Below are 21313 nucleotides of genomic sequence, written 5' to 3'. Positions count from 1 at the left end.
GCAGTTAGAAAAATCAAGATAATTCCGAGCGCTCGCGCGTGCGTGCATTGCAGCGACCGCCTAGCGATCCCAGCGCACTTTTGTCAAGCCAAGTACACCAACTTAAGGAGATTGCCCAGGATTGTGGCCACCACCCAGCAGTTTAAAAATTCCGAACGCTCTTCTGTGCGTGCCTCGCGACAACCACCCAGCGTCCCCGGCGAACGTTTGTCAAGACAGCATACCCACTTAGGGAGATTGGCCAAGTTTGGCGAAACAAAAACTCGAGCCTTCGCCGTAATCGTGGCAACAGTTGCTCAGAGCCACAAAGTTTCCAGCGTTCTCCGTTTTTGAGGCAACACTTGCTCGAACGAGGAAGACATGTCATAGCGTACGCCCCACCAAGGTGATGTACAATGATTATCACTTCCAAAAAATGAAGGACGATCACACTTGTACCAATAATGATGGAGTAGTGGTCGTTGCGGCAACGAAGAAGAAGCAAATCGGCTGCAATCGTGGACTTTAACCGTCGTGATGGTCATAATGGTTACGCACAACTTCTCTATCTTCACGTCCTACGCGTTACTGTGAGCTTCCTTGTTTTTTAAAACTGTATAACAGGAGTTTCATGAAATGGAAGCTATGAGAATGGGAGGAAGGGGGTGTACGGAAACGCAATGGTCTTGCAAGAGAATTTTTTCTGTAAACGAAAGTCAATGAGATGCTTGATTTATTTTAGTGTCCGTGGGGTTTAGGCACCCATACACTGTTGCGCAGGAGTTGCTGCGACCCTGCGCTCATTCCGAGCGCGCACGTCAGCCTTATTTGCAGAAGTTCATTTTGCAATGCGTATCAAATGCGGCACCAGAGAATAACTTGTCTCGTTGCTGCTCATAGCAAAATGGTTTTGAGTCAAATTTATTTTCTTTGGTATTTCACTGCTAATTTTACATGACTGAACTGACCTTCTTTATCTATTTGTTCCTTCAAAACCCCCCGCTAAAAAGCTCCATAGAGGCATATAACAGCTCACCCAAAACAAATCGTGGGCCGTCTCCACGGGGTGAAACCTGGGGAGGAGCGATGCATGCAGTTTATGAGCGTATTCTTGGCGCCGTGGCGTTTTTGCCCACGAAGGTGAAGCCACTGGGAGGTCGAGGTATACAACTTTGCTGTAAAAGTCTCGTGTCTATGAAGCACGAAGCATTCTAGCGCGAGGCGTCGGAAAACGAGTGTTCCGTTGTTTTAGTACCATGACTACCTAAAACGACGACAACAGGAGATAACCACAGCCCGAGACCCAATGGTGCTTCGCCGCCAAAACGTTGAGCAGTTTAAGTTTTTTCTAGGCGGATAATTTTATCTCAGGTCAACGTCTTTGTTTACATATTTTGTTGTTGTTTTTTGCTTGGTGTACCAAACCTGTGAGTCAATATTTCACCAGACAGGCGACACTTATAGCGACAATGCAGTCTTCGCTTCTTCGGAGGACCACAAAAAGACATCGAAAGCCACAAAAATCATGCACCCCTCCGTCTAACAACGACGATCGTCGAATGTGAAGCTCTCTCGTGGTAGATTCTTTGGTTGGCAAATCGCACACTGCGAGTATGTGCTACTCTGGAGGTACACACCACTTCTCTGGAATACCCGCAGCAATTCCGGGGTGTGCACCCTGTAGGCCTAACGTTTGGTTTTCGAGTGTACGGAGCGAATCAGTACCTGCTGCTGGGCGTTCGATTTCGGTTCGATTTCGGGCACGATTCGATTTCGGCCACGGGAAACGTTTCCTTTCACATCACCCACGATCCTTGATCATCATCGTGAAAGACATTTGCCTGTCCTGCAGGGCGTCCTGACGTACAACGGCATCAGATATGACACGAAAGCTTCGCTTCAATGCTCAATAAGTGTACATGGACAAAACACTGTGCGCTCTCGGCCATTTGAGTAACTACTGCAGGGATATTACCACAAATTATTGCGACACTTTCTAACTGTCTTGCAATAAGGATCAACTCGAAATGGTTGGTGTGCGGTTTAAAGTCTGCATTTGAGAAAGGGTGTTTATTGGAGTATCCACACTTAATGTGTTACAGATTGCGGGGCGAAAAATGTGTCTGTGTCTCATCGCAAGGGAACCGCCGTAATGACTCTTAAAGGCCAACTGCAACGAAAACTTACCTGCCACAAAATATGTTTCAACGTGTGATATATACCAAAGTAGTCTCTTGTGAACTAATTTTAAGCTCCACACAGGCGCAGCATTTTTATTAAAACCGTTTGAAAATACGCTACTTCAGCCGATGCAGCACCTAGCGGGGCGTCACCACAACTGGTCGCCACAGCGGCGAACTTCTGGTTGTGACGTTCCAGTCAGGCCTCCCGAGCGGCCGTCACCTCTCCTCAGTAGTTCTTTTACGCGTGGCCTTACGCGAGTGAGCAGCGTAATGACTACATCTTGCATGAGTAACTGCTTTCCCACGTTTCCGTAATGCGAGCAGCTGAAGAAGCCCTGGGTTTCCGAACCAAAGAGCAAATCTGGAGAGTGCCGGGGCCGGTCGACGCGAGGCAATACACCGTCGGCGAGCGAGTACGGTCGCGACGGCGGCAGCAGGCTCTCGGTTCGGTTGACTCGACGATCACGCGAGACGCGTGTACGGCTTACGAGAGGCAATACGCTGTGGCGCGGCTGGTCGGTGCGGAGGCGCGCGAGCGACTACAGCACAGGGTTACCAGATGTTCCAAACAAAAACTGCCCAATCATCAAGTCAAACTAGCCCAAATTTCGCCCAACGCAAAACCAAATCCCGATAAATTTGGCCGAAAGTCGCCCAAAGGTTTGTACGACATTAAAAAGCTCATTTAGGTTCACCAATTTTTAAAAATGAAGGAAAATCAGCTTGTAGTAACGCAACACGCAACAATCCAGAAAAATAAAACACCTGCGCTATGTGGCGCGCCGTTGTAGAGGGCTCGTACACACAGTTATTTTCGAAAATCTTTCGGTGTCATAAAAAAGAAATAGGCGGCCGCAGCTGGGATCAGCCACACCTTTACTATGAGTATTCACAAAACACATTATACAAATAGGGCAAAACCGGCGCCACCGCCAAGGTCAAAAACAGCACCGATCAAAGTAAATACATCACTCGGCGTCACCACTCGGTCCATATCGAACACAAGATTTGAAGCGAAAAAAAAAAACGTTTCACTTGGTGCAAAATTTTTACAACAATCTCCGCTCTTGCCAAAGCAAACTTAACATGGAGAATACTTTGTAGCGTTTCATTAGACATACGGTTTTTAGGACACTTTTGGTGAGACACTTGACTGAAAATACCTTTCAGGTTAGCATGTGATATCGGTAGGGCTCCGGGTTTCGGATTAATCCGAAAATATCAGAACAACACTCGCAAATAAAATTTGGACTATTCGTATTTATCCAATAAACACCGATGTTAGAGCATGCAGAGCCAAAAACTCGCAAAGTTCGGACTTCAAGCTAGCCGGGCTTCAAGTTAGCCGATTTTTAAGTGAGTGTTTCTTAAAACTGACGACATAAGCCAACTCATGACAGGTTTTTCGTACTTCCAGAGCTATTAAATACGTAACATTGTTGTACCCACCTTGTTTTTCAGAGTTCCCACCGAGCAGTGGCCAGTGCTTTCTCGCTCCTCGCTGAGGCTTCTCGCTCTACATATTTCTAGCGAAAACTTTTCTAGGCCATTTCCTATTCTCAAAATGATAAATTGAAAGGTGCACGCTACCATCAGCGACAAAAATCTATAAAATATGCTAGCGTGTATCCCAACAAGCTGTAAGGTTCTAATAGGAGAAACGTACATGTTTTGTCTTCAACTATGTGTGCCTGTGCACAGTCCTGAACAAAAGAATTGACAACACGATAACATGGGCCAGAAAAAACAAATAGCGTTGATTTTTTTTTTCATGTAGGTCAAATTGATGCATGGTTTTATTACAGTATCAAAGCTGGGAGATGTGGCTTTCAAAATATTCCAATGGCGTGCCCCTATGTTACCTCCATGAACTGTAGTTTCCAATTTGGCGTGTTCAGGTTTATATTTCTATATGTTCGCATTTCATTTGTTCATGACTCTTCATATATATGTCTCTGCCTGTGAAATTTTTGAGGCAATAAAAATTTGCTCCGAGCGTTCGGAGTTGTTCGTATTCAGACATAATTTCGCTTATGATCTGAAGTATTTAAAATATAGCGGAATAAAATCCGAGTTTTGGAGAATTGGATATTTACAAGATATAAATTCCGAAAACGTCGAAATTTCGCTAAACAATAAACCTCAAAAAACACCCTCCGAATTTGACCGAATCTATCTCCGAATGTATCTGTCTTGGTTACGACCGCCATCTGTCAGCTCTCATGAGAAATAAAGTTTTCTCATAGCCTTCTCCCAAATTATGCATCCCCTCTGTGGAAAAACGCTTCGCTGGTCACATTCATGCACAGTGTGGAAGTGCTCAGGATGTTTTCTCTTTCTTTAAGTGACGGCGACCTGGACCCTTGGGCGTCCTTCGGCTTGAAGAAAGCGCCCAACAAAAACACGAAGTACATCCTGATCGAAGGAGCCGCGCACCACGTCGACCTTCAATTCTCGCGTCCCGACGATCCCCGATCCTTCAAGAACGCCAGAAATGCAGCAAAGAAGGCTATCTGGGGGTGGATATCGTAGGACTCTGGAACACGCAGTCCATGCCAAACGTTCTAAAAAAAAGTGTGCTTTAGCTATCTATTGGTAAAGAAAATAAAGTACCTCATGAACGGTCGGCTTACACGCTTTCAAAATGAAAGCCTAGCAATTATTAAAGACTTATGTACGGCTACGTCGCGTTTGCATCCCTTTCTTCGTTTTGTATTTTGTATTTCCCATCAATCAATCAATCAATCAATCAATCAAGACGGGAATTACTCCTGAAGTTGAACTAGTCCGACTCCGCACGGCAGCTTCCTGACATTCATGGCTCTCCTCCTCATGAATCTTTTCTACTCACGTTGACCTCAACGCCGTCGTCAAAGGATACCCGAAATGTGGAGAGAAGCTCTTTCAGCTGATTGGCGTGGGCTTCATGAACCATCAGCTAGTAGCCGTGGACAGTGCAGCATTTGACACCAAAACAGCGGATCACGCGGCATCGGCGGGAAGTTCCTGCGACGACGTTTTAGGCCGCATAAAACTCAACGATTGGTTGACCAACTTGTGCGTGAGCTGGTTGTCTTCGGTTACTACATCATCGCACCGAACGTGTACTTGCACTTGCAATTGAGGCTCGACAGTTGTTTGTATGATGGTATTATATGCTAACCCTGCCCACCGGATGAAAAAACATTGGAAATGTCAGTGCTGCCACCACCATATGTCGGCTGATTCTAAATTTGCTGCCCCAAATATCTATCTTAAAGGTGTCGACAAATTAGCATCTGCTTGGAGTGTATAGTATAAGCATTACACTCGCCCTCTCTCTATCTCTGTATATCTCTACGTCTCTCTCTGTCTCTTACTTTACACAACACTAATTTATTCCCCGCACGGGGCACCTTGAGTATTCATGGTGACGGTGAGCAGCGACACCGCGGACTCCGAGCTCCCATACATAAGCCGTGTCCAACCGTGGCGAGATGTTTAAAGGTGAAAGGTAGGAGCCGCAAACGGTGGCCGTCAGAGCCTTGGTCAAGCTCCGGCCGATGGGCTCCCTGCTTGTCTACCAGGCTGGGAGCTCCGGGACCTCTTTGACTACCAGGGTAAGGTCAAACGAGAAAGTACCCCCGTCTCCGCGCTTTCCAATGTATCATATGGCATTTTCCAACCCCTACCCCCAAAACGTGATCGGCCCCCGAAAAGGGGCCGCACCGAAGTTTCTTTTCCACCACTTCCCAACTTGAGTATTCCAAAACCGAACAACTACTCTCGCTTCTCAGTGATAGAATCAGTTGACCAGTTGAACCCTATTGCTTCAAAGTCAGTATTTCTCGTCTCCAAATTTCTTGAAGGTGTCATCGGCGAATCATATGAAGCCAAAAAACAAGGAACCGGAGAAATCCTTGTTGAAGTCAGTAGCCAGGATCAGGCTGATAAACTACTTGCGCAAACCCGCATCGCCGATCTGGCCATCCAAGTCACGCCCCACCGCAGCCTAAACAGCTCCCAGGGCGTGATTTCCGAATATGATATAATCAATGAATCTGAAGCTAACCTGCAGGAGGGTCTTCGTAGTCAGGGCGTAACAGCGGTCAGGCGCATAACCATCCGCAGAGACAATAAACAAATACCGACAACGCACCTCATCCTAATCTTCGACAAGTCGACCCTTCCAGAATTCATCAACGCAGGTTACATCCGTTGTTCAGTCCGACCTTACATCCCGAACCCACGGCGCTGTTTCAAGTGCCAACGGTTCGGGCACGGCACAAACACCTGTCGCGGCTGACTTACCTGCGCAAAATGCGCCCAGCACGATCACCCGGCCAAAAACTGCAACGTGCAACAACTTCTTTGTGTAAACTGCCAGGGTCCACATGCGGCCTACTCCAGAAAATGCGAAAAGATTCAATTAGACAAGAAAATCGTTAACATCAAGGTCACTGAAAACATCTCTTTCCCAGAGGCGCGGAAGAGGTTCGCTTCTTTCCCTGTGGGGAGGTACGCCGATGCAGCTCGCCGGGGGGCGGAGCGACGTCTGGTTTCCGCGGGGACCCAGTACCGCGAATCGGACCTGCCCCCCCCCCGCCCTCCCCCCCCCCCCCCCCTGGGTAGCCTCTGGCAGCCCAACCCGCCTCCGCACCGCTCGCTGTGGTGGTAAACACGTCTGGTAAAACACCGCACGGTTGTGGTGGCAAACACGTCTGGTTGGAGTGCTGCTGCATTCTCCACGTCCGCTCCAGCGTCCCAAACCACAGGCGAGGGCGCAGAGGAGATTGAGACAGAGGAACCAGCAGCAGCTCCTATCCCCACCACACCGCCTGTGCCATCCGAGGCATTCCTGAAACCCTCGGTGGTTTGGGTCAGTCAAAGCGCGCCCAAAAAAGTGGGCGGTACAAGGAGACTGACAAATCAGTCACTCGGAGGACATCAGAGGACGAAACGGATGTCGGACCGTTCCTGTCTGCGGTGCAGCGCAAGGAACGTGTCCCGGCGCCAAAGCCTCCCGACAAGTCCAAAAAGACGAGAGTCACAGCCCCGAAAGACGACACATAAACATACACACTTCAGTAGCTCTAACACATCATAATGGGAAGGCAAAATATCGTTCAATGGAACTGCAGAGGCCTTCAGAGTAATCTTGACAACGTGTAAGAGATTCTGCATGCCAATCAGCCAAGTGTAATGTGTGTCCAGGAAACACACCTGAATTCCAAACACACAAATTTCTTGAATAGTTACCTGGTATACAGAAAGGACAGGGATAGCTGCACACACTCTTCTGGCGATATGGCCAGAATCGCCCGAAAATCCTTAGCATGCCACCCTGTCACCTTGAACACCGTCCTTGAGGCTGTAGCCATCCGCACAATAATTTTTAATAGGTTGATAACGCTATGCTCCATTTACATTCGTCCTGTCCTGATTATGCACTTTCGAGCTCTGACTTCGAGGCGCTGGTCGACCAGCTGCCCGAACTGTACATTCTAACAGGCGACCTTAATGCACACAACCCTCTTTAGGGCTCCTCCAGAACGGATGCCCGTGGTCGCCTGATAGAGAAATTCCTTACATCTTCAGGAACATGCCTTTTCAACAATAAACAGCCTACATCCATAACATTGGTCACAACACATACTCACATCTTGACCTGGCTATTGGTTCTGCAATTCTTTTTCCATGTCTTGAGTGGGGTGTGGGCACGGACCCATATGGTAGTGACTATTTCCCCACTTCATTAACGTATATAGGTAGAGGCCCGAGCAGTCCATCTTCCCATAAAAGGTTTAATGAAGCAAGAGCTAACTAGAACACATTTACACAGACATCCAAACTACACCACACATACACAGGACACCTACACGTTGAAGAAGCTACCCAACTGCTCACGGCTCACATCTCCGACGCCGCCAAAAAGTCCATTCCCCACGCCTCTGGTGCCCCCCCCCCCCAACCAGCGGAGGCCGTGGTGGAATAAGGACTGTAGGTGGGCGCGAGAGGCCCAGAACAAGGCGTGGGGTGTCCTTCGTCGGTACCCCACGTCGGGTAACCTCATTTTGTTCAAACGGGCCAAGGCGTTAGGAAAACGTGTGCGCCGTGAGGCAAAACGAGAGAGTTGGCTTTCCTTCATAACATCAATAAACTCCTACACAGACACACGTAAAGTATGGACAAGAATACGCAAACTCAAAGGACAACCAACACACAGCCTGCCTCTGGTCAGCACAACAGGGGACACACTCGAAGACCAGGCTGACACACTCTCACAACACTTCCAACACGTGTACAGTTCAGCACACTACACAAACACTTTCATGAAACACTTCAAACGGCCGTAAAGAAGCCTATACTAGATAACCATAGGTCAACATCTTCTTATAATTTAGAGTTTTCACTGCATGAGCTGAGCGCTGCTTTGAGCACGTGTAAACCCTCAGCTCCAGGCCTAGACAACATCACATATACAATGATACAACACCTACACGCTGACACACTTGAACCACTTCTAAATCTACATAATAAAATATGGCTTTCGGGGCACACCCCACACTCTTGGAGGGAAGCCATAGTAGTGGCTTTCTTGAAGGAGGGAAAGGACCCGTCGTCCCCCTCAAGCTACCGTCCTATAGCCTTGATGAGCTGCCTGTGCAAGCTCTTCGAGAAGATGATCAATCGCAGGCTCGTGTACTTCCTTGAGTACCACGGTCTTCTTGAGAGCTGCCAGGCAGGCTTCAGGGTGGGGCGATCGACGAACGATCAACTGGTAGCACTTGACGCATACATCAAGGATGCCTTCGTGCATAAGCAGTTCTGTTTAACTGTCTTTTTCGACCTCGAGAAGGTCTACGACACCGCTTGGCGTTATGGAATCCTTAGTGACCTCAAGTCATTCGGTGTTTCGGGTAACATGTTGAACACCGTTGTTAGTTGTCAGAGAGAACGTTTCGAGTAAGAGTTGGCTGTGCACTCTCAAAGGTTCACGCCCAAGAAAATGGCGTGCCGCAAGGTGGCGTGTTGAGTTGCACTCTCTTCATAGTAAAGATGAACTCTCTTGTAAAAGCACTGCCACCAACAATCTCTTACTCTATGTATGTAGATGACGTGCAGATATCTTTTAAATCATGCAATATGTCAATATGCGAACGCCAAATCCAGCTCGTAGTCAAGAAACTTGCCGGCTGGGCAGACAAGAATGGTTTTAAATTGAATCCTGTAAAAAGCTCCTGCGTTGTGTTCTCCAGCAAGCGCGGGGTCCATATGGACCCAGACATTCCTCTTAATGGCATGTCGCTTCCTGTGAGCAAGGAGCACAAGTTTTTAGGTGTGGTGTTTGACGACAAACTCACATAAATCCCACATATCAAGAAACGTAAGCATAAATGTCTGAAAACAATGAATATCCTTAAGGTTCTTTTCACCAATCTTATGGGGCTGACAAAGAACTCCTACTACGGCTCTATACTGCTTTGGTTGGTTCTCGTTTAGACTATGGCAGTGTGGTATATGGGTCGGCGACGAAAACAGCATTGCGAATGCTTGACCCACTGCTGCACTTGGGGCTACGGCTTGCGTCGGGCGCTTTTCGCACTAGCCCTGTCGAGAGTCTGTATGTCGATTGTAATAAGTGGAGCCTTGCGAACCAACGGACGTACATGAACTTACTTTATGCTTTTAAAATTTCATCACTGAATAACCTTCCGTTTTTTCTGTCTTTAACAACACATCCACATCTGTGCTCTTTGTAAATCGCCCATCCGTTCCTCTGCCCTTTTCACTTAGATTGAGAGAGCGAGCCTCGGATCTCAGCGCTTCTTTTTTAGATGTGTACAGGTCTCCATTTTCAAACATTTTACCGCCTTGGCAAATTCTTCCTGTGTCCTGTGACCTTTCTTTTATAAAACTTCACAAACATCGGGTACCGCGAGCTGCAATACTGCAGCACTTTCTGTCTCCGCAGTTTAAATACCCACTTGCAGAATTTTACAGTGACGCTTCTAAAACCTCCACTATGGTCTCCTGCGGTGCTCATGGTTCTAATTTCAATGCAGCCCGAACCATGAGCGTGCACACAACAATTTTGTCAGCAGAAGTGTATGGAATTTTACTGATTGTACGACACATACTTGAAAATCAAATTCCGCAGTCTATCATCTACAAAGATTCCTGGAGTGTTGTTCGCGCACTATTATCGCATACACTCCCCCACAAAAAACCACATAGGTACTCTTGTATTCAACACCATCATGTTTGTGTATGCGCAGAAGCATCAGCTGCTCCTCTGCTGGGTCCCAGGACACGCTGTGATCGCTGGGAACGAGTTGGCAGACGAGAGGGCCGCTGCTGCTGCACTCAGGAACACTGTAGACATAACAACCATACCATATACAGACCTCAAGCCACACATGAGACAACACTTGCGCAGAAAATGGCAAACCCACTGGAACGAACAGACAGACAACAAACTGCATGTAATAAAGCCACCTTTGGGACGGTACACAGCTGACACACAACAGATTCACGGAAGTCGCCTTGGGTAGGCTGCGGATAGGGCACACCCATGCAACGCACTTGTATCTGCTGACGGGATCTTATAAAACCCAGTGCAGCAGGTGCGGAGGGGCCCTATCCGTAGTGCACATACTAATTACATGCAAGGAACTTCACACAACACGACACAAACACTTCAGAGAACTCTACAGACAACATATCCCCCTACATCCATCGCTGTTTCTGGGTTACGATGCCATGGTTTCCGTGAAACGTGAGTTTGAGTATTTGTCAGACGTTAAGTTTTTAAACCTCATTTCCTATCACGCATAATCAAAACTGGTCCCATACACCAGCCATCACCATTATCTTTAACTGATTTTACTATGTTCGGTTGACACGTTTTTTTTACCTACCATTTTGTGGTAATCACTTCACTTGATTAAATAACCTTTTCTCTGCCGCTCTTTGCCCTTAGTCGGCCTTGTGCCTTAAAACCCAACCATCATCATCATCAACGCTAATTTATTTGTAAATGAGCGGAAGGATAATTTTTCACGCCTCAGAGCACAGGTTAGGAGTAAACCTACTTGCTTGTAGTTGAGAACGAGTAGTGGACGCGAAATAATAAACGTAAGTAAAGTGTTCTGCTTAGAGAGTCGATGCGAGAAAAACGCAGCAAATCATACATGCTCCCGCTGTGTATAGAACACCGGCGACCGCAGCTGTTGCGCCTAAAGATGAAAACTAAACTCCATTTTATTCTTGAGGTTGGTATGCAGGAGGTTAAAAACTGTTGGCTCCAAATGCAAGGCAGCCAACTCATCTGGATCTCAAAAGAAGTTTTATGAATTTCGCAGACCAAGTGGTCTAGGTTTTTTACTTGTCGTCATCATCATCACCAGTCAATCTACGCCCACTGCCGGACAATGGCCTGTCCCATGGATCTACAATTATCCCTGTGCTGTGCAACGTCGACCAATATGTACCCGCAAACTTCTATATCTCATCTGCCCATCTAACTTTCTGGCGCCCCTGCCGTGCTTGCCTTCTCTTGGGATCCAATCTGTTACATGTTATTACCAACGGTTACAATTACCAACGGGGCCACGTTGTGACCCCGGATCCCAACCATGAGACAGAGATAATTAGAAGGATAAGAATGAGGTAGAGTGCATACGGTAGATGTTCTCAGATAATGAATGGCAGCCTACTATTGTCCCTGAACAAGAAAGTGTATGACAGCTGACTCTTACCGATACTCACCTACGGGGCAGAAACTTGGAGGCTCCCTAAGGGGGTTCAACTTAAATTGAGAACGACTCAGCGGGAAATGGAGCGGAAGATGGTAGGTGTAACATTAATGGACAAGAATAGAGCTGAGTGAGTCAGGGAACAAACGCGTGTTAAGGACATATTAGTAGAAATTAAGAAGAAGAAATGCACTTGGGCAGGGCATGTAATGCGAAGGCATGGTAACCGTTGGTCATTGAGGGTAACAGAGTGGATCCCTAGAGAAGGCAAACGTTGTAGGGGGCGGCAGAAAGTTATATGGGCAGATGAAATCAAGAAGTTTGCGGGGATAAATTGGTCGCAGTTAGCACAGGACCGGGGTAACTGGATAATATTTGGAAAGGCCTTTGTCCTGCAGTGGGTGTAGATAGGCTGGTGATGATGATGATGATGATGATGACGACGAACGGTTATCTTGCCTTTGCGTTACATGTCCTGCCCACACCCATTTCTTCTTTTAAATTTCTACTAGTATGCCCTTGATATGCGTTTCTTCCCTCTCACACTGCTCGCTTCTTGTTCCGTAATTTTGAAGCTCTCATCTTCCCTTCTATTGCCCACTGAGTCGTCCTCAATTTAACGTGAACCCTTTTAATGAGCCTCGAAGTTTTGGCCTCGTAGGTGAGTATCGGTAAGGTGGATGCAGCTGTCATATACTTTCTTCTTCAAGGACAGTGGCAGGCTGCAATTTATATCGGAATGCTTGCCGAATGCACTCCACTCCATTCTTATCCTTCTAATTATCTCTGCCTGATGGTTGGGATCCGGGGACATCACTTGGCTTAAATAGTGCATGTAGTGGCCGGTAGCGGCCTCTATATGCATGTAGCGGCCTCTTCATCGTCAAAGCGTGCCCCCACTATCATCATCAAGGGCAGCTGTGCCAGCGTCATCAGCACGTGGCCTCGGCACGCAGGCAGAGCCACGCGCCACAAAAGAGAACACCCAGGCTTGTGCGCTGCTAGGTCGCATTCCACGGGCGCTCCCCGACTCGCGGACTCCTGCTGCCTTCGAAACTGATCTGAAAATCAATGTAGGGTCAGCCCGACGACCACATCGGCTCAAGACGCACAAGACGCACACTGTTGTAATCGTTCCGAACTTTGAGGAAAGCCCGTCCTCCAACGACCTGACCACCATGGCTGAATGGACGCAGAATCTGCGATCTAAAAGTCCCGCACGTCCCAGGAATCATACCTCTACTGACTTGAAGCCACAACCGCAATTAGGCATTTCCACCGTCGAGCTTAAACGCCGCCGTCGGCGTCGTAAGCGCCGACCACTAAGGCAGTCATCTGGCCTGGCACGGTAGCATGATCTCCACGTTAGCCGCCTATTCCGGCACTGCGAAGGTCCGAGGCGGACGCGCTGGATCGGTCGTACTTTTTGAGTTCACGACCTGCGGTTTGCCGTTACTTCTGCACCACGAAAGAGCCGCGGTCATCATCGGCGTCGTCTCCCGATTCCAAGTCAATCATACGCCTCGATGCTGCGCAACCCTCTAGGTGGCGTTGTGCTGCGCCCGACTGTACCCTCTCCACCTCTACTTCGACAGATCAGGAGTGCTGCTACACGGGCACACTCACGATTCAGAGCAGTGCGCTTACAGCGTCCACTTTTTCTCAGCCTTCTCATCTGCATCTGCGTACATATCAGCGGCAGCTCGGGATGGGACCGGCCGACTTCGAATCAAGCTCGACACCGCTGCACCACACCCAGCCCAGGCCACCGGAAGCAACAATGCTCTGCCGAAGTCCTTAAGATGACGACTTGAAGTGTAACCGGAACACCTTACGAAAGTGACCACTTTAATATCTTAGAGTTGAAGGAACTGGACCATGGACACACCGTGTACTTATACTTATGCAGCCTTCGTCACGCCCGTGATACCCTGTGTATATAGCTTCCAGCACTAGTTGCTCATGTTCGTTTCCCTTTTGTCGCGCTCCGCGCTAGAGGGGGCGCCTGTAGCGGCCTCTTTATCGTCAAAGCGTGCGCCCACCACTTTCATCACCATGGGACGCTGTGCCAGCGTCATCAGCGCGTGTGCTCGGCACGCAGGCAGAGCCACGCGCCACAAAAGAGAACACCCATGCTTCTGCGCTGATCGGCAGCATTCCACGGGCACTCCCCGACTCGCGGACTTCTGCCTTCGAAACTGATCTTAAAATAAATGTAGGGTCAGCCGCACGAATACATCGGCTCCTACATGCGCTTACCACTTCCACTGCCTCGCCACCAATCTCAAACCGATGTTCTCCCCCGAGGTTATTTAGCATTACTTTAGTTATTCTGTGTATTAATTTTTGGGCCCACTATTCTACTCTGTTTGTTCCATGCGGTTATCACGCTTTGCAATTCGTCCCCTGAGTTACTTAGCAAGGCAACGTCCTCGGCAAATCTGAGGTCACTGAGGTACCCTTCAGTAACCCTTTTGCGCCTACTTGTGCCCATTCCAATATTCTGAATAACTCGTTTAACATGCTGTGAATAACATTGGAGAGATTGTGTCTCCTTGTCTGGCGCTCTTCTTTATAAGTATTTTACTGCTCTTCTTATGGAGGACTATGGTAGCTGTTTATCCATTGTGGATATTCTCAAGTATTCTTACGTCATGCTTGTCTCAACCCCGATTCCGCAATCCCCGCATGACTGGTCAGGTATCGCCCGAGCCAAACGCTTTCTCATAATCTATGAGGCTACCAATAAAGGCTCAGTATCCTCGGCGCATTTCTTTATCACCTGATTGATCGTCTGATTGCGGTCCATTGTTAAATAGCCTTTACAAAACCTTGCTTGTTAATTAGGCAGACTGAAATCTAAGGGGGCACATATTATGTTTGAGATTAGCTTGGTCTTCCGTAGACGAATGGCAATAAGCTGATTGGCCTGGAATTTTTAAGTCCTTCATGCCGCCTCTCTTTTGGATTAGGATGATGTTCGTGTTCTTTCAAGATTCCGGCACACTCGCGGTAATTGGGCATTAGGATTACAGGTTTGCTAGTATTTCTGCTACAATTTGCCCGATACCGTTCCAGACGTCTGCTGTTATCTGATCCTCACCAGGTGCTTTGCCCCTTTGCTTTTTTTTTCAAAATGTTCTTTACTTCTTCTGTCGTTACTGTTGGGATGTGTACCTCCTCTGAACTACTTCCTCGTTTGGCATTATCCTTGATGTCGCGGCTACTGTCTAATCTCTATATACCTTCTTGTGCAGGATGTGAAAGTGCTCAGAAGGGTGAGGTGTAGTGACCACTATATGTTCAGAACTCGAATTAGGCTAGATTTAAGGCGGAACCGTAACAAGCTAGTACTAAAGAAGCCGATCCAAGAGCTAAGGTTAAGACGGAAAGTTGAAGAATTTAGGTTCACGCTTCAGAATCTATGTTCAGTTTTAACCGAGGAAGCCGAGCGTAAAACCCTGGAAGCCAGGGACAATCTTACACGCATTATCACGGACGGTGTAGTAGAAGTCGGAGGTAAGATCCCTTGAAACGATACTGGTCAACTTTCCCAGGAGATGAAAGATTTAACTACGAAACGGCAGATCATGACACAAGCTGACAGAATAGAGCTAGTGGAGCTTTCGAAGTTAATCAATTAGCGTAAGACAGCTGACATACGGAAGTATAATATGCAGACCATCGAACATACTCGATCCTCTCTTTGTTATAAATCAGTGAGGAGGCGTATAGCAATTATAGAAAATCCGATGTATGCACCTAACGACAAGCAAGGCATGTCATCAAAAATAGAGATAAAATAGTTATAGTAGCCGTAAGCGTTAACGGGCCCCAAAGCAAAACCGTGGACACGCTGTACTACAACTGACCGCACGGTGCCGACGTAGCCTGCAGCACAAATTTAACGTTGAACGCACGCAAAGGCAGAAAACGCTATATTGAAACTGTGTATTGCCAATTTCAGGTTGCGCAAATGGGTTGTTATGTTACGTAACAGCTTGCAGTTGGCACCTGCCGTCGCCGTGAAATAGGGAACAAATTTCACCGTTGTTCGGCACCATGGAACCTCGGTGTATTCGCAAGACGCACAGTACTACACAGAATGCGGTTTAAAAAATTTTATATCGAAATAATTATATTTTTCACTCTGTAGAAGTCAGGGATGAGTAAGTATAAACATAACTTCCGTAGTTTGTTCTAACTTGCAACGACAACATAGCAACTATTTGTTTCTGGTAGCAGCAACACACGAGGGCAGTTCAAGCCTCTCTATTACAAAGAACCCAACGAATAATATTTGTTCACGCTCCGCCTATCAAGCTAGTGGGTCGCATGATCGAATTCAAGAGCAGAATAACAAACAAAGCTGACATTTTTATTCATTACTGCGATGATTGAGTTCGAGCTTGATGAATGGGCGAATACGCGGCATCAGTTGCTTTGCCGATATCAGGTTGTCAGCTGCATTTCTTATTTCTCTAATAGATGCCAATATAATCACCGTCGTCTTCTTTTGTGCCCTTGTCATGAACTATTTACAGTCCAGCCGTCCGTAGCTTTACTAGTGAGCGTGGTGGCAGTGGCGGCTGGGAAGGTAATAATGCAACAGAGCTTCCATTGAATCAGGGACTCAACTATGTTGCTAAAAGCAATTGAAAATGATTAATAGGTATTTCAAAAACGATTGTGTGATGTTCTGTATCCTACCACGCGCCTTTCGCGCGCTTTTTGATCAACGTTACTTGATGGCCTGTTCCTTGTGCCAGACTCAGCTGCCGTTATGTTTTTCTATAATAAATGCCAAGTGTTTTTATATTGTGACGCGCCAGCAAAGGGACTAGTTACAATAACATGTATTAACCGGTTAACACAATAAACCACCTCGTATGTAAGGCAGCTACAATGTCCGAAGCACAGCGCGCATCCCAACGTCTCTGAGCGCCGTCGTCTTAGTTCCCAAGGCTATCTACCAGCTTGGCTTCCAATCAGTGCGGCGACGCGTATCCCTACGTGAGCGGCTGGCCATCGCTGAACATGTGGCTAACCTCGCCTACGTCGTTGAGGTGTTTTCCTTGACTACAGCCCGTGACATAACCTACCGTGGCCAAAGCACCGGCCCAGTGGAAACTACGGAACAAGCTTAGGGGCAGCTGGTGTAGCGGAGGCTTCAGTCAGGAGATGTGGACGAGTTGCGACGTTGGATGCATGATGGCGGCCAGGGTGTGATGGGACCGATTTCGTAGGTCACGGGAATTACCCTGCGTGCGATGCGGTAAGGGCCCGTGAAACAGCACAGCAGTTTTTCAGACAGGCCGACGTGGCGCAATGGGGTCCGCAGGAGTACTAATGGGCCAGGTGAGAAGTGCACATCGCGATGGTGCTGACCGTAGCGACCTTTCACGGTTGATGGAGGGGTCGATTTTGTGGCGCGAGCAACCCGGTGGGCCAAATCAGCGTGCGCTACGGTGTTGCGTTCATTTTTGGTTGTCAACGTCTTCGAGTCACGGAACACGGTGTCCAACAGCACGGTGAGTTCGCGTCCAAAGTGAAGAAAGGAGAGTGGCGGGCGGTATTGAGACGAGACGAAGTGTACTCAAAAGTAAGGTAGGGTAGTGGAACGTTACAGCCACTGTGGTCAGTGGGCACATACATGGCGAGCATACCCGTGAGGGTCTTGTTAAAGAATTCAGTAAGCCCGTGTGTGTCTCTATACAGGTGAGGCGGTGGTCAGGTTGGGTGTTGTACGGCCGGAACGAAGCAGGACGTCGATAACTTGAGACAAGAAATACCGCACGCGGTCCGTAAGCAGCTGACGAGGAGCTCCGTGGTGAAAAATTACGGTGAAATTCCCCACCCCTCACCAAGATGTACGCTGTGGCAGGACAAAATACACAAATCTTGGATGGTAAAGCGATGATTTAACGAGGGGCTTCATTTAATGATTGTACGGTTGAATTGATGATTGTAAAGGTTATAGTACAGTTCGGCATGAGTGGCCAACTGTACTTGAACAGGCGCTTTACAAGTTCGTAACTGTCAGCTGCGCCATGCAAGGTGTAAATGTGTCAAACACCTTCATCTTACCCTTTCAAAATCCCTCTGTCTGGCCTACAGCAGCACGAGATAGTCATCCACATATCGGAACGTTTTGGCGATACTCGAGTAATGCAGTTGCTGATCTAAAACTCTGGCAGTTTTTGTTAGCACGAAGTCGCTGAGAATCGGCGCAAAGGTAATTTGAACTCCAATTACGCTTTTTTAAAGTGATTGATTGAGTGTAGGGTTTGAGACCCCGACGCAACGCAGGCGCTCAGGGGCGCCGTAGTGGAGGGCTCCGGATTCATTTTTACCACCTGGTGATCTTTAACGGGCGCCGAAATCACGTACACACGGGCGTTTTGTCTTTGCTGCCTCCATCAGAAAAGCGGGCGCCGCGGCCGGGAATCGAATCCGCATCCTCGTGCTCAGCAGCGCAACGCCTTAGCCACTGAGCCACTTTTTTTAAAGAAAAATTCCCGCCTGAAAACAGGTGTATGTATCGGATCATGCGTTGCACCGGTCCTCAGCGACTTCGTGCTTACAAAAAGTGACCGAGTTTTCAATCAAGTGCAAAACACGAGTGGCTTCAAAATTTTCCCATTGGTGGATGACTGTTTTGTGCTCCTGACAGTGATTTTGGAAAGGGTAAAAACGAAGTTGTTTGACCAGTTTACAGCGTGCGTGGTGCGGCTGACAGTTACAAGTGAAACGCCTATACAAGGACAGTTTAGGTTATTCGACCTTAGGCTTTGGTTTTACCCAGAGAATACCTGCTGCCCGTATCAGTCGAGGGGCAGCAAACCTTTGTTGCCAATTCATTCATCTCACTGGAAGAATGCCCCCCGAAAATCATATCCCCATACAGTCCAGGCAAGCTTCCGCTACAAAACACAACGCCTTGTGGAAGCTGGAGGCGCCAGCCTTCTTTGGTCGAGTCATTCCCAGGTGTTCTTCACTATAAAAACCCGGCTAACTCGAATCCCAAGAAAAAGAATCCATAATTACAAAACAATTACACCATCTTATCTGTAGGGAAACACTGAGTAGTATGCGGATCAGGCATGGGGTCGATTAAAGTGATAAAGTGCCCATTAGTTTTCAGTTCGTCGTTTCCGTGTGGTTGAGGTACGTAGCTACCGTTATATTTACCGTTTGGTTTCCACGGTAACTACCACACTTTTCACTTACCGGAACTACGAAATGGGAAATTGCGTTGACCCCATGGCTGTTTCGCATACTACTCAGGGTTCCCCTACGGGAAGATGGTGTAATTTTATTGGAGGCGGGTGGGGGTGTTAGAGTGGAGAGGCATTAAAGAGAGAGAGAGAGAGAGACATACGTTGTACGTGGTATGAGTTTATCTTTATTTACCCATTATCATCATCATGTTCAACGTAGGTGGCGTCGAGCTGTGGTTGGCGTTCCGCTTTGATTATGACCTCCTCATGGTCTGTGAAATGTAAAGTAAAGGGCTGTTGTAGTGGATGAACCCTAAAGTTGCTGAAGATGAGTTCGATGCACGTTCCACGGATGGTTGTCGGCTGCTTGTAATCACGGCCCGCCGAGACTCGCCGACGCACGCCGCTGCCGACGACAATGAAACGTCGAAGGCCCGTGAAGCGTGCTCGTCTGGTGCCGGCCCGGAAGACACCGGCAACACTGTCGCTCCAGGAGCCATAGAAGGGTAAGACAACACCGGGTGTTCAGCAAGCCGAGCTCGCGGAGTGGGGGTGTGGACGGCGCAACAACGACAACAAGGGAGCGACATAGCCCCACCATTAGATGCTTCGCAGCTAAAAGATAAGATAATCGTCATTCCTTGCACGCATAGGGTTTCCCAGAGACAAAAGAAAAACCGCGCCTTACGCAGGAATCACAGTAGTTTTTAAAGCAAAGCTTTCTACCCCTACCAGCCAACTGTTTTTTCATGGCGTGCGAGACAAGAAACTCCCAACGCGGCAGGGAGGCGCGGGGCTCTTTTCACTCACGGAGCACAGTGTAGATGGCGCGGTGATAGGGCGCTACGGACAAGCGTTCCCCGTGCTCACCCCGGCGGGCGTGTTTGCGGGACCCTTCCGTCAGCTTTGTCGTTTGCTATAGCGACGGTGGTGGCCCTGTTCTGACACAAGTTCGCGTTCATTAAGCGCTTACTTAGCATGGCATGATTAACTTGTTCGACAGCACCTCCAGGAATACCCGGACCCGACGGTATTAATTGATCGCACGGCAAAGATATGTTAAGGAATGGTTTGCAGGGAAGGAAAGCAAAATGCAGAGACCATTTAAAGACATCTCGCCGCTAGGGAAACGCCATCTTTTGCGCACTGCTTGTCACGAATGGGACTGTGTTTTCTAAATTGTTCAATACTAATTCGGTTGTGTTTTAACAGGTATTAGAAAAGGCTAATGCAGCAAAAGGTTCTGATAAACAGCGATTACAAAAGTTCCGCCAGCTTTCTCGCAAATCTGAAACTTACGAAACTACTTAGTTTAAATTTTTATAAATGGGAATCACTAAGCTCACATGCCGGATCGTTTCGGTGTCCCCACTTGCGTCTCGCGATGATGTAGCCCCGAGCGAGCACATCAGGAAGGCTAGTTTCCGCTGTTTCACCCTTCGAAAGACGCTCCTCTCCGTGTTCTTTTTCCAGCGCACGGCCGGACTATAGCGGCTGCGTCCGCTGCTCGGGCACGGCTGTAAAGGTTTTACGGTTCGTTGTTTCTTGTTGATTGATGATGATGATCTGCGTTGGTGCCTGATGGTGACGGCACTGATGACACGACAACAATGAGAGTTGTAGAGGGTTTTTAAAACTGTATATTTAAGCGAGAGACATATACAGGATGTTTACAAACTGAAGTAGACAGAGTAAGAAATGAAGTGGGATTCCTCGTCAGCTAAGACTTTGGGAACGCGGCATCCCCGTCAGCGACGGACCCTGACCTAAGAATACCCAAGTGGTGAGATCCTACCTAGCCTGACCCGGCTAGCCCGTCAATAAGCCGGCCGTGCATAGCGCATTAAAACCTTGAGGATTCGACCTCGAGACCACGTGTCTTGTGGTTTTAATGGGTCACCTAGTCTCCACCCCCGATACACAGGCCAATCAGCATCCCTTGGAGACCTGATTGGGCGGGTTACCACATCCGGGTTTAAATCGCGGTGGGCAACGCCCCCCGTAACCCTGAGACATCGGTCACCCTCTCTCACCACAGGAAGAAGGAAAATATCCAAAGCAAACCAACAAACACAACAAACACTCAAAAACCCGCTGAGACACGTGCAAGCGGCAGGGAACAAACCTCTACGAATGCGGCCTGCGCCGCCCGTTCCCACGATTCTCGTCCAAGACCGGACAGCCACTCAAGCCA

At 48.1% G+C, this 21313-nt stretch overlaps 1 protein-coding gene across 1 annotated transcript in view; it reads left to right on the top strand.

Moving 5' to 3' along the window:
- LOC144178049 (lysosomal Pro-X carboxypeptidase-like) overlaps positions 1-4837 on the top strand; it is a 164098-nt gene extending 159261 nt beyond the window's left edge. The window contains exon 10 of the mRNA XM_077705584.1: positions 4508-4837. Coding sequence (XP_077561710.1) covers positions 4508-4694 — 187 coding nt within the window. The 3' untranslated portion in view covers positions 4695-4837. The remainder of the gene's footprint in view (positions 1-4507) is intronic.
- Positions 4838-21313: the final 16476 nt, after the last annotated feature.

The sequence above is a fragment of the Haemaphysalis longicornis genome, unplaced genomic scaffold, assembly GCF_048455015.1.
Source record: "Haemaphysalis longicornis isolate Haplotype H1 unplaced genomic scaffold, Haemaphysalis longicornis Haplotype H1 scaffold_39, whole genome shotgun sequence".
Lineage (NCBI taxonomy): Eukaryota > Metazoa > Arthropoda > Arachnida > Ixodida > Ixodidae > Haemaphysalis > Haemaphysalis longicornis.
The sequence above is the reverse complement of the archived record's forward strand: the minus strand, read 5'-3'. Positions and strand labels throughout refer to the sequence as shown.